Below are 14636 nucleotides of genomic sequence, written 5' to 3' on the forward strand. Positions count from 1 at the left end.
GTGCAGCCCTTACACAGAATGCACAACCTCTCATTGTAGAGGTACTAAATTGTGGCACAGCCAGGAAGTTGGCAGAAGATAGCCTATGCTTGGGAACATATTGGGTGAATAGAATATCTGCTGCAAGTACAAAGGCCATATTGGTGGATGCCTCAAAACACGTGACGGAGTGATTTAAACGTGATAGGCTTAGATACAGGCAGCCAGCACAGAGTATCCTGAGCTGGTGTAGCTGAGGAGCTCTGTGGCCTTTGAAGAGCATGTTTTGCAGCCGCTAACTGGCTGAGGCCTGAGCACAAGAAAAGAGAGTAGCAGTGGCAAAGGGGGCTAAGGATCAAAGCCTGAAGAATCAAGGGAAGAGTCTGGGCTGGCAGAGATGGGAGAAGTTTTCATAGGACCCTCATCTACACATCTACACACAACACTGACTGGTGGTTCGCATGACTATTTACGGAAAGGTCTGCATTCAACCAAACCCCAAACCGCGACCCTTAGCCACAGGGGCAGGAGAAGGGCTATGGTGCAGTCGGAAGTCGGTGAGGAGAGTATTTAGCCTGCTGGCCTGGCACACACAGCACCGCTGTCTTGTCGGAGTGGAATTTCAAGAAGTTTAACTCCGGTCCTCGAGCAGTACCTGGACGTGTACGGCACTTTTGATGGTGGATTGTGCATTTAAGAGGGCAACACTAACGCAGTTTTATGGCAAGAGGTGTGTGTGACAGTGAGTGATGGACAGTCCTGGAGGGAGACGTAGAGGCTGAGGAGCTGCATGAAGCAGTATTCACAGGATGAGACGAAGAGCGTGCTCTTTAGTTCTCGAATGTGACCACCTTTGTGGTTGTGGCTCAATCCTGAGCAGAATCAATGACAACTGGGCAAGATGCTGGTGGGAAGGTGCTGAGGCCTCAGAGGAGGCTCTAGGTCATTGGCTCTGGTCCGCTACTTCATTTGTACCAGTTTTGTGAATTCTTTTAGGTTATTATATGTGAGCATATAGCGATCGTGACAATTTTCTAAGAATTCACATGGTTGGACTGCTGCTATTTGTTGGACGAAATGGCATTCTGTGGTGTATTGTCAGCATGATCGAATGGAATAAAGTCACTGCTGAAGGCAGCCTGGCCCTGCTGTGGTTCCGCGTAACTGGGTAGGATGGCACGTCTATGCTTTCGCAGGACAGTGAGGCTAAGATTTCATGCCAGCAGACAGGTGGCACTATTTGGATTCACAACAGGCAGGATGGCACTGCAGGGATAGAATACATGGAAGAACACACAAGGCAAACCCCTATGTCCACATCCGGAACCAGGGTACAGCGCAGAATAAAAACAATGTTTCCATTGGTCATACTGTAACATCAGTCCAGGAATAATCCAAAAAATTAACACCTGTGATTAAAATAAACATATTGTATTCTTTTATCTTCCTTTGGTAAACGTTGTAATTTACAACAGGCCAGATTGAGGAGTGCTCGTCGGTGCAGTAGTATGCATAATAAAATATTTAACACACATACACAACCACTAGGAATGTACCCTATTTTATAGGTATTCGCAGTGAAATGGAATATGTTGTTTCTTGCGTATGGAATTAAATCAAAACATAGGACAGTCCCAGAAATGGTGTAAATGTTTCTATACACACAGAGTCCTGGGGGGGGCGGGGTCCCCCTTTGACAGCAGCTGCAGCAGGGAGGAGGAGTGGTGGGCACTAAGTTCACATGTTGGTTTGGCCGGCCGCCTTAGGACTGTTGCACAGCTGGGTGGAGAACACACAGGCTCCCAGGACCTGTCTGAGCAGCAAAGCCGCCACTCAACCAATCCCAGCGCTTCTCTCATGCTGGGTAATAGTGTTTCCAGCACAAGAGCAGCATCGAGATTGGCATTTGGAAGCATGTGTAGTGCGCATACGCATGCAGAAGTTGAGGATCCAGAGAGGAGCATGGCGGCGGCTGCAGCAGCAGGTAAGCTGTATTTTATATTTGTATGTATTATTTTGCCTGTGTTTTTTATTTCTGTATTTCCCCCCTCTGTTGCCGCACCACTTTATATTCCAGGCCGCCGTCACTGCAGTCAGCACACCAGTGGGATTCGCTGAGTGAACACTGTGGCATTGCCAACACTCACTGTAAGCGGGCAAGGTGGTGCTGCTCCACTTGCACAAATACCTGTGAATGGGTAAGATGGCACTGCAGTGATTCATAGTTTGAGTAGCGGTGATAGAATTGGCAACATCCTTTCTGAGTGGGCAAGATGGAGGTCACAGTGAATGGGTAAAACAGCACTGCTGGTATTCCGCAAGCAGGCAGGGTGATACTGATGACAGTCAATGTGAGTGGGCAAAGTGACACTGCAGGGATTCATGGTGCACAACCAGAATACACTTCAGGGATTTACTGAGCGAGCGAGATCGCCCTGCTTCGATGTACCTCGATTGAACGTGGCAGAATAGAGGACTTCCTTCGTGAGCAGGAAGTACACAGATTACAATTGCTATGGTCAACGGGAGGGCACAGATTACATTCACTGGGTGTGAACAGGATGGCAATGCACAGATGCACTGTGATAGACAATGCGCAGTGCTAGGACTCACTCTGGGTGGGCAGAATGGCACTGTGGTTGGTATGAGACTACTTAGATCCACCAGGTAGGTAGGGGGTCACTGATTACTTTCAATATAAACAGGAACAGTGGCTTGCATTACATTCACTGATGAGTGAGCATGAAGGCACTGGTAAGAATCACCGTGGTGGGACAGGAATGCAAGGATGAGATTAAATATTTCACTAAATAGGGTGGCGCTTCAAGAATCATTGTCTAGACCCTGTCTGTGCATATTAGGCGACACAGACATTTCATCATCTGAAGTAAACTAACATTGAGGAGGTTCAGCCCTTGACTTCCTTACCTTTGCAAATGCATCCCTTCCATAGGTGGCTTCCTTATCTGTGTGCTGCTTGTCAATCACATCTCGCCCAGTGGCCACTGTACGGAAGAGAAGGGCTTTTTCTACCAGCTCTGACTTGGTAGAGAGCAGGTCCGCTATCACCGAGACCACCTTCCCGTTCTCGATCATCGGCGGCCCGTCGCCATCTACAACAAACTTCAGGTTACCCTGCAGAAGAAAAAAACATTTACCAGTTCTGCATGTCCCATACCTGAAGTCCACACCACCAATATCCTTTAAAACGAGAGCACAGTACATCATCTAACTACTTCAATCAACACTGAGCTTCATACATTCTATGGTTCTATACATCCATTGGGTACTTCATCAAGTCCATGGGGAATTGAATATACCAACTTCTGCTTTCATTACATCCTTTTAGGTTCAAAATCTTCAACAAGGTAGAACATTTCACACTTGATGTCTTTAGTGTAGAGGCCCATATCAATGAAATTCACTTTACTGGCAATGCACTTGTGATAATTTAATCAATTTCTAGAATTACATAATGATCAAGTACTCAATAATGGAGGCAGATTCAGGAAGATAAGCCGGGGAAGTAGCAACGGGGAAAGCTCGGCTTTAATTCAGCACACACTATTCAGTGCAAACCAGAATTAAATCCCTAACACCTTTAGCAGCCACTGAAAAGATACTTCAAAGTGCACAATCACTCGATGGCTGGATGATGCATGTCATGTGAATTGAAAAGAGGTTAATGCTGCAAAAATATATTGGTGATTTGTTCGGCTTTAAGCCAGGACTGGAGTGCAGTGTCCTAAAAAAAAACCTAAGCAAAATTTGGGAGCTAAAAAGGCAACCAGCCCTGATAATAGCAGTAACATGACGCTTAATGCAAGTTTATTCACATTTGCTGGCGCTGAGGAACCCGACAATCCTAGCAGCACCAGTAGTGTCATCATTAAAAAAAACTGGATATTAGCTTATAAAAATGGTATAAGAATATCAGTGTTGGATCAACTGGATTTCCTAAAAATGCTATTAGTGAGTTGCACCAAATATTGGGCCCCACAACATATATTGATTACTCGTGAAATTAGGGGTATTGTGGAAAAAACTATTGAAAGAACCATGACCAATTTGTCAACAGTGCTTTTCCCTACAATTGGTCATGAGGAAACGTAAATGTAGACGTTTTGGCATCTTGTGTTTGTGCATGTAGCAAAAAGGTTTATGTCTGACACTACCCGAGTCTGGAAAATTGTGTTTAGAGCACCTTGATCCAGTTTTCATTCTCCTTTGTGTCTGCGGAGTCTCTCTTCTTCTACAGTTTGTTCTCTTGGTAAATTTAATGGGAATATCTGGATGTTCTTGATGTGTCCTTGAATTGCCACATCCAGATATCTTGTACTAGCCTTGACAGTATGTTTGAATTTGTGACCCACTGTTTTTGGAGATAGAACATAGTTGTTGTGTTGTCTGTTTGTATTTGCACTAACTCTCCTGCTACCTGTGTATGCAAAACGTTGGTGCCAGAAATAGTCTCCAGTTCCAACACATGCATTTCTTTTGACTGCTTCTGTACTCCGATTCTGAGATTTCCCAGGGGAAAATCCCACCTGAGTGTGATGTCTCCTTTGTGATAAATCGTGTTGAGGTTGGATTTTTCAAATCCCTGCCTTTTATCATGTTTGGGTTATCCACTGTTTAAATTTTTCCTTCAACCTCCTTGTCCACTAGATTATTGCTATCCCCCTACACCTGCGACCATTGATTTGACAGCCATTATTGTATTATTGTTTCCGTCTCATATGTAACTGTAGTATCCCTTTAAGATTGCATCATTGGAATTGTTATGTTTCTTTTGTATGTTCTACATTCTGTATGTGGGAGTTGCTCAGATCTCCTGGCATTCCTATCTTGGTGGTTGTACAAGCTGTTTTCTCCTGAGAATAAATTACTTCTACTTCAAGATTGGTTTCCTGTATACTTCATAAATTGGCGACGATCGGGATCTTTTGAAGAAGGACTCACTCTTTGAAGGAAGTATTATTTTTTTTTTAAACTCGAGAAACAGCGTTCACGCATTTTAAAGGTATTTTTTTTTACTATTTTCTTATGTGTAAAACGATCGCACCAGCGGCAGTAATTAATTCTGTGCTTTGATCGCACCTGCGGCAGTGTATTTCCATTGTTTTAATTAATTTTGTCATCCCCGACATTATTTTGTAAGCCACTTCGTATTTGATTTTGGCAGAATTAATTTTCACAAGGCTAGCCTCAGCTTGTGTGTTGTTTCTTTGGAAGAGTAGCAAGGGCTGTGTTAATGAAACTTTCAAAATAAAAGAAAAGCCTTTGATTTTTCATACCGTGGGACGCTCTGCATTTTTTTAACTTGACCTGAAGTTCCGTGGCGTTATGGTGAGCGAGCCTCAGAGTTCTTGTTGACGGCTGAGCCTCAGAGTTCTTGTTGACGGCTGAGCGAATTCTCTGTGTCAACATTCTGCACGACGTTCGTCAAGGCGTCCAATGCGTCACACAGAGGTCAAAGTATCACACGCTTCGACGTAACGTAGCTGCCATTTTGTTTCTTTTTTTTGTTCTCTTTCTTCGATGAACGCTATGCTACAATACGCTACGTGTGACAATTAATTGAATTTCTATTTTTTTATCAGCACTTCTACGCACAACGAACGTTTACATCTAACGAACTGCTGCAATGTTGTTTCTTTTGCATCAAACTTTTAGAACTTATTTGAAGAAACGAAATCGACCACGGTGACTACTTTTATTTTGTTAATTCATTATTTTATTTCTTCTTTATTGTACAACTCTCTACGTTTAGTTTAGTGTTATTTATTTGAAATGTCGAATAATATTGCCTCTCCTTCGCATTTTTTACCTACTGCTGGGGATCCTAAGGTGGAGTGGGACCTGTGGTATGCCACATTTCTAGCCTATGTGGATGTAGTGGAAGAAGATGGGTGTTCTCCCAAAAGAAAGTTAGCACTATTAAAAAATTGTTTAGGAGGTGCAGGTCTTAAGGAGTTAGAAAATTTACCTCCCATTGAGGGTGCAGGTGATTTTAACATTTTTGAGGTCGTAATAAAACAATAAGCTACTAGGTTTGGAAGGAAAATCAACACAGTGATGGAGAGATTTAAGTTTTATTCTAGGGCACAGAAAGACGATGAGTCTATTGAAAACTATGTGGCCGCATTACGAACTTTAGCAGGTTCTTGTGCTTTTGAAACAATTAATTTCGAACAGGTATTAAGAGATCAAATTATGATGAAGACCAAGAGTAAAAAGATACAAGAACGTTTATGGATGGGAACTGAATCCTCTCTTAATGCTGTATTAAATATAGCTAAAGGTATTGAACAATCTGAACTCTTTGTTAGTGAGATTAGAGGCCAAGATGTCAAGAATAAGGTAATAATGCCAGAGGTTGCTTTAGTAAAGGATGTTCACAATCAAAAAAAGTTTCCTTTCACTCAAACTAAAAAGGAGTATTTTGGTAGGGATAACAAATTCACGGGCAAGAAATCCCAGGTGATTTGTTACAGGTGTGGAGGAAATGATCATGTTGGCAATTACAGAGGTTGTCCAGCATGGAATAAAATTTGTATAAAATGCAAAAAGCCAGGCCATTTTAGTAAAATGTGTAGATCACCACAAAAAGTAAACTTACTAACTGATTCAGAGTATGAAAATTTTGAGGAAATTCAGGAAATCAATACTTTATTATGTGTTGGTGACACTAAATGCAAAGGTTTTCCTAAAGATAAAATATTAATAAATGGTATAGAAATTTCTATGCTTATAGACTCTTGTGCCTGGTACAGTATAATTGGCAGAGATATTTTTAACAAGTACAGGAATTCATCAAATTTACTCCCATCGGATGTTCGACCGGGAGGATATACTGGTCAGAAAATTGATCTGGTTGGTTTCATGTGGGCTGATATTAAATTTAAACATAGGAACGTTAAAGGCAAAATCTATATTGCATCCAAAGGAGCTTCTATCCTAAGTTGGCCACATCAACACGAATTGGGAATTAAATTGGATCCCAATGCTTCTCCACCAGTTTATTTAGTACCTCCTGCTGATGATGAGTTCACTGTCCAGATTAAAAGCAAGTTTCCTAACATTTTTTCTGACACCCCTGGGGAATTTGTAAATTTCAAACACAAAATTATTTTAAAGGAAAGTGCGACACCAGTTCGACAAAGTTAGAAATGTACCTTTAGCATACCGAGACAAATTGAAACTATGTTGTTGGACTTAGTGACTAGAGGAATTATTGAACCAACTGAGTCCTCTCCCTGGGTTTCTCCAGTAGTTTTATCTATTAAAAGCAACGGCGAACTTCGTCTATGTGTTGACCTCCGCAGTTTGAACAGTGAAATTTGGGTTGATAGACATCCGCTACCCCATATTCATGAACTGATTTCTACACTTTCTGGAGCTTGTGTCTTTTCAACCTTAGACTTGGCTAGTGCTTATCACCAAGTGCTACTACATGAAGATTCTAAGTTTCTCACCACTTTTATAACACCAGAGGGCATGTTTCAATTTTGACGCATGCCATTTGGTTTAGCCAGTGCGGCGTCTGTATTTCAAAGACTTATGAAAGATGTCTTGGAGGGGTGTGATAACGCCATAGCCTTTCAAGATGATATTTTAATATATGGTAAAAATTTTGAAGATCATGACAAGAACCTGGATAAAGTACTAAGATCTGTTCAAGAAAAAGGTTTGACTTTGAAATTTTCCAAATGTAAATTTAGACAGAGCACGGTAGAATACTTGGGACATGAAATTTCTGCTCAAGGCAAAAAACCCAAACATAATCATATTCAGAGCGTTACTAAGGCACCAGCACCTAGTAGTAAAGAACAATTGGTGTCATTTTTGGGCCTTACGGAGTTTTATAGTAAATTTTTACAAGATTACTCTTCTAAGGTTTATCCCCTAAGGTTACTGTTAAAAAAAGACGCAAAATTTGTTTGGAACAATGAACAACAGATTGCTTTTGAATTACTCAAGAAAGAGATTGTAAATGCTCCTTTTTTAAGACCTTTTGATTTGGGTAAAGAATGCATTGTGTGTGTTGATGCAAGTAATGTTGGTCTTGGTTCTGTGCTAATGCAAAAGAATATGGGTGAGGAATATGTGGTTTCCTATGCATCTCGGACTCTTCGGGGTGCAGAGTTCAATTATTCCACCATTGAGAAGGAACTTTTAGCTTGCACTTGGGCGGTCGAACATTTTAGGCAGTTTCTTTGGGGAACGAAATTTCGTTTGCGAACTGACCATAAACCTTTGATAAACATGTTAGCTGCTGGTGGTGGTCGTACTTTGACAGCACGTTTGGCACGCTTAGCTGCCAAACTACAGGAATTTCAATGCATAGTGGAATATGTGCCTGGCCGCCTAAATGTTCATGCAGATTGCATGTCTAGATTGCCTTGTGCTGTTTCAGGAGTAATTGCCAATATTCCTCGGGAGGTTGATGTGGTTTTAACCATTGATGTTAATGATGTAAAGTGTAATATGTCTTCCAGTGTTATCTCAGAAACTGATTGGAGAGATGCCATGTGTAAGGATGTTTGCCTGTCCAATGTGGTGGACTTTTTGAAACATGGGTGGCCTGAAGAAAGAAAACTTTCTGGTGATGTTTTGTCTTTTAGTAAAATAAAAGAGGAACTCATGTTTGATCAGGGTTTTGTAACTAGAGGAGATAAGATAGTTCCTCCTTGTGATTTGAGAGAAAAAATAATTTTTATGGCACATGAAGGCCACATGGGCATGTCTAACACTAAAAGAAGAATCCGCGAATTCTACTGGTGGCCTGGTATTGATAGGATGGTTGACAAATGGGTCAGTTCATGTTCTCCTTGTGCCAATAGTGATAAGTCAGTTAAACTTTTGGCTGCGAAAATGGATATTTCTCCTATTGAGTATACTATGTGTCCTTGGAAAAACTTGGGATTGATACAATTGGTCCTCTTGATTTTATCAGATAATAAGTCTGTTTTCATCTTGGTATTGATAGATTACTTCTCTAAATGGCCAGAGTTGAAAGTAGTGGACAAAGTTGGTTCTTCTCAGGTAGTTGATTTTCTTGATGAGATATTTTGTAGGGAGGGGATTCCAGCTGAGTTAGTATCAGATAATGGTCCACAATTTATTAGTAGTGAGTTTTCTTCTTTCCTTGATAGGTGTGGTGTAGTACACAAAAGGGTGTCTAATTACAATCCTCAGGCCAATGGTCAAACGGAGCGCTTCAATAGAGTTATTAAGGAATCCATCCAACTAGCTGTTAAAAGCGGAGTGGAGAAGTGTGGCTCACTGGTTAGAGGCGGCAGACCTGGAAGCAGAGGTCAGCCTGGGACCAGGGTTCAATTCCCGGCTCGGCAGGGTCTTGAGTCCTAAAAAAAAAAAATGTCCATGGACTCGACAATTCTCGCTCCGGTGCCTTCTCGATTCACGGGTTCACACTCTGCGACTCTGGGCAATAGCTTGCTTAATCTCCACAACGGCCCCTCGCGGCGGGATGCCTGGCTTTCACCTTGTGGATACCCTGCCGGGGTTATCTCACAGGGGAATACCAGGACGGGTTCCCTAAGCAAGCGCTTAGAAACCGCTTGGTGATTTGCGCTATATAAATTCCTGTACATTTACATTTACATTTACATTTACATTTACAAAGCAAGTTAGATTGGAAAAAAACTCTTCCTGCATCTCTTCTATCGTACCGCACTTCGCCTAACTCAGTTACAGGTGTATCCCCGTTTGAACTGTTAAAAGGTAGGAAACCTGGTTCGAAGCTGTTACCTTGGTGGATGAAGTTGAAGATTCCTTGTGAATCTTATGTCGATCCTTCCAAGATTAGAGATAAGGTTTTGAAATATCAGGAAAAGATGAGGTGTTCTTCTGGTCGTTTAAGTGATCATAGATCAGGGATTAAAGTTGGTGACCTGGTGAGAGTCAAATTTGGAAGAACTTCTGGTTCTAGGTAGAACAAATGGTCTGATCCTTGTAAAGTTACAGAAGTTTTCAGCAAAGCTGTTAGGGTAGAAGGTGGTAAAGTGTGGAACTTTCGGAGGGTTTCTTTGTGCAGAGCTACTAATTCGAAAATGAGTTCTCTACTCTCTTCATCTGAGTCTAATGGTAATTCTTATCCGGCTCTTTTGGAAATGTTTGGGGGTGATTTACAAAGTTCAACTAGGAATAACGATGAGTTCTTTTCAAATGTATTGGATTCTTCTGGGCAAGAGTCTTTAGGATCTGATGTTATGTGTGACAATCTTACTCAACAATGTGGTTCTAATAGTCATGCTCCCAACTACAATGTGGATAAGTTGAATGTACAACCTAGTGATGTTCCCTTAAGGAAAAGTTCTCATGTCAAACATACTCCTGGTAAGTTACGTGATTTTATTCATTAATTTTCTTTTTTTGTTTGTTTTTTTTTGTTGTTTTTTTTAAGGGGGAAGGTGTGTAGTAGCCCTTTAAGATTGCATCATTGGAATTGTTATGTTTCTTTTGTATGTTCTACATTCTGTATGTGGTAGTTGCTCAGATCTCATGGCATTCCTAGCTTGGTGGTTGTACAAGCTGTTTTCTCCTGAGAATAAATTACTTCTACTTCAAGATTGGTTTCCTGTATACTTCATAAATCTGGCCAAAACAACGAGTGGAATGGAAGCCATCGTCATCCCTAACATTTTCACAATTACTTTTCAGCTGTACAGAACCTATTAATGATTACTCCCAGTGCTTGATAATTCCAGGGTGAACAGTACAGCACATGATGTATGCTCTTCTGGCATGGTATGAAACAAGTCGCCTTAATAGCACTGCACTTCCTAGAATTTTACAAGCATTCTTGGCACCAGTTTTATTCCAGTGATTACACCCATCACGCACCTGAAGCATTTTCTAGGACTACTGATAAAGGGAATATGCAAGTAGGTGCCCTTTAAATTGATGGTCACTATGTAATCTACATCTACTAGAATTTGATTTCTTAAAGTGTTGCCATTTCGAATTTCTGAGGTTTGATGAACCTGTTTAAAATTTCAGAACCGTGATTGGTTGTAGATTATGCCTTTTTTGGTATTAGGAAGAACGCTAAATAAGTCCCTTTGTTAATCCCATCTCAATGATACTTCTTGCTGCTCACTTTTTTAAAGAGGCCCTCAGCTTTTTCTCTGAGTTGTTCGAGGTGTTCTTTTTCTCACCTCTATCTCTTTGGTGGGATTTTGGGAAGTGTCTTTTATAGTTCTATGAAATACCTGCATTGCAACTCTTGTTTTCCCGCTCCCTTTGAAACATTTCCAGTCCGACACATACAAGTGTTTGACGGTGGGTGTGCTTTACATGAAAGTTATTTGGTTGTTTGGCCTCATCCTCATGGACACTGGCCTCTTCGTTTTGCCCTGGCTCAAAAGGAATGTGCCAGCAGTCTGGCTAGCTGCCACTGAGAAGATGTGGCGCGTCAGCCTGATGGTTCACTACTTTGGAATTGATGCTGCTATTGGAAAGGTAGACGTGCTGTCCCCATATATTATTTGGTGTTGTCAGCTTATTGCAATTTTTCAATTTGCTGTAGTGATTCATCTGCAGACCCTATTAAGTAGACTCATGGAATGTGCCTTCTCAAGTTAGTTTCTGTACAACTGCCTGCTTGCTGTGTTCTAGGAATGACTTTAGGCAAGTGTTAGCATACAAAACAGTGATGTATGGTATGCTTGAATTAATCTCGGCCACTGGTAATCACTTGTGTCACATACCAATCAATCATTATTCTGCACACCAAACCACCTCAGTTTGAATCCAGCTATATGCAAATCAGTCTGGATACTGCTCCAATCAGAACAGTTCAGCCTGAACTACCAATTCCTCCCTGAACTGGAACACAAGCAACCCAGGACTGGGTTCACGCTAGTTATGTGCTCATTTTCCGGGTGCATCTTGGCTCAAGTGACAAAGTGTGCACAGGACCCACGTCTGCGCATACCCGTCCCAATTAGGGAGACACAATTAGCATACAAAACAGTGATGGATGGAATGCTTGAATTAGTCTCGGCCACTGGTAATCACTCGGGCCGCATCCCACTTCATGGTTATTGTGCACGCCATGCCACATCAGATTGGACCCCGCTATATGCAAATCAGTCTTGACCCTGCTCCAATTGGAACAGTCCACCTGAAATGCCAAGCCAAGTCCTCCTTGAACTGGAACACCAGCAATCCAGGATCAGTTACGCCATAGTTCTGGGCTCATCAGCCACATACAGCTTGGTTCAAGTTACAGTGTGCATGGGACTCACGTCTGGTCCAGGGAGGACCTGACCTGGCAGATCGGGCTGGACTGTTCTCATGGGAAGCAGGGTAAAAACTGATTTGAATATGGCTGGGTTCAAAATGTTTAGGTGTGGTAGCAAAAAAAACAACGTTTTTAGACCCAGATCTCTGACGGGAAGGGAGTGTTTGACATTGTTCAGAATTACGTCCATCAATTGTTCTTTTTGCATTGGTCACCCCAAGTAGGACGAGGATGCCCAGACATGGGGTCCATGCTCACCATGCCACTGGCTTAACGCTACTCTGGCTGTTGAGGGGTGATACCCCAAAACCTGTCCTAGGATGCTTGTTCCAGTCCTAGGAGGACCTTGCCTAGCAGTTCGGGCTGGACTGTTCCCACAGGCCGCAGGGTCAAGACTGTATTGCATATGGCTTGGTCCAGGCTGGTTTAGCGTGTTGAGAAAAATAACGATGGATTTAGACCCAGATCTCTGTCTGGGGGTGGGTGTTTGACATTGTTCAGCATTCAACCCATCAATTGTTCTTTTGGCTTTAGGCAAGTATTAGAAATATTTTTCCCTCTAGGATTACTGACTTTGCTCTTTTCATAAATCCCTCAGGAAAATGCTGGACGAGTTATGTCATATTCTTCCCCTGTTTTGGCAGAATGTCTTGCTTAAAGGAAGGAGAATGTTGTCTATTCCTCTAGTTGCAGTTCATATGTATTTGCTGCAGATTTCACAAATGTAAAGCACAAGGAGATATCATGCGGCGTGCATGATCTAAATAGAAACGTGTCAACCTCCTCCTGAGGTGATCATGTCTGCAGATTCTGAAAAGATTTTTGACCTGATTTTCTTCCTCTAGGGGTACCTCTAACTCATCCCTAAAAAGATCATCTTGAGGCTCATACCTTGGTTCAGGTTATGGGGTAATCCTTTCTTCTGTTGTAGCCCTCTCTTCCTGAATCTTGTATTGCCTGCTTTTGTGGGAACTTTGAGTGCCATGAGGCTTCCTTCAAATTGTTTTTTCATTTGAAGCACAGCAGCTGTTTTGCAATCTTGAAGTCAACAGTTTTTGATCTCTACTCGATGTTGTGCATAGGAGTAGATTTTTTCCTCAGGGCTGGGGGGGGGGGGGGGGGGCAGGAGTTATTTGGTTTCCTTCCGTCTTTAGGCTTTTTACCTTTAACCTTCGTCCAATCTGAATCCCCCTTTTGAGTTGGGTCGGAGTGTAAATGTTTTCTGCTTTGGTATCTTTCAACTTTCATGCCAAGGTCTTTTTTGCCTTTTGATGCCAAATCGATTGCCAATCATTTTTAAATAAACCGCTGTTTACCAGTCTTTGAGTCCAATCGTTTTGACCCAGAATCCCTGTATGTCTGAGGCATTGTGGGTGTAAGAGTCTTCAGTGCATAAGTAGTTTTTCTAGTACTTGGTTTATAATATCTTTGATGTCCCAATCAAACAGAGCATTGGAGCCTAGCTGCTTCCCCTTAGCTTCTTCTTTCCCTTCCTCATCATTTAAATGTTCCATGCCATTTAATGAGAACTGTTTTAAAGGAACAATGGTGCTGTGTAGCCAGTCTAATTTCTCCTGCACTTTTTTATTGTTCTAGTTAGGAAAGATTTGCAAGCTTTGCAACCTTTGGATTTAGGCTTCTTTGGCAGGCACAGACTACAGAATTTGTGTATGTCTTTTGTGCTACTTTGTGGTGACACTTTGGACAGAATCTGAATGGACTGCTTCTCATCTCTCCTGGTAAACAAAGAACTGAAGAGAGCCTGGGACAACGGACGTCCAGCAATGCATTTTTATGACCCTACTGGGGTTCAAGCTCAATTAGAAAAATCATGTTTTCCCAGGTCTTCGTTACGGTTCTTTCGGCATCCCAGTGTTTGATGCGTAGTTGCTTTCCAATCATGATGTTAGTCACTGTCTTCAATTTGTCCTTCCGACGTTCATCGACTTAGAACATTCAATAGTGCTTCCAAAACCAGCAGCGTGAAAAAAAAACTGAATATGGAGACCACGCACTGAGACATTGTGGGTTTATTCTGGACATTATAGGCAGTCAGCACAGCTCTTCCTCTGGTCCATTCCCCAAATACAGAATTTTTATCTGTGGACTCTAAGCGTTTTTTTAAATCAATTTCCCATGCATAGATAGGTGTAGGCAACATCTGTCTTCATATACTGAGGACCTTTACTACAGAGGTCCTTGTTGTTTACTCTCAGTAATTTAAATTGGTAATCTTGTTGGTGATGTTGGTAGGTAGTGTTAATTGTAGGGATGTTCAGTTCCCATGTACTGAACATCTATCACTGGCCTGTCTGTTTCACTTTTCCTTGCCAGGGTGTTTACAAGGCACAGTACTCAAGTCAGTCAGTTTCTAGGAGTCTGCTGA

The 14636-nt window shown here is 41.9% G+C and overlaps 1 protein-coding gene across 1 annotated transcript in view; it reads right to left on the reverse strand.

Moving 5' to 3' along the window:
* MYO1D (myosin ID) overlaps window positions 1-14636 on the reverse strand; it is a 620564-nt gene that overhangs the window by 347605 nt on the left and 258323 nt on the right. Inside the window, exon 8 of the mRNA XM_078645112.1 lies at window positions 2908-3114. Within this exon, the coding sequence (XP_078501238.1) occupies window positions 2908-3114 (207 nt within the window). The remainder of the gene's footprint in view (window positions 1-2907; window positions 3115-14636) is intronic.

Source organism: Lissotriton helveticus, chromosome 5_1, assembly GCF_964261635.1.
Source record: "Lissotriton helveticus chromosome 5_1, aLisHel1.1, whole genome shotgun sequence".
Taxonomy (NCBI): Eukaryota; Metazoa; Chordata; class Amphibia; order Caudata; family Salamandridae; genus Lissotriton; species Lissotriton helveticus.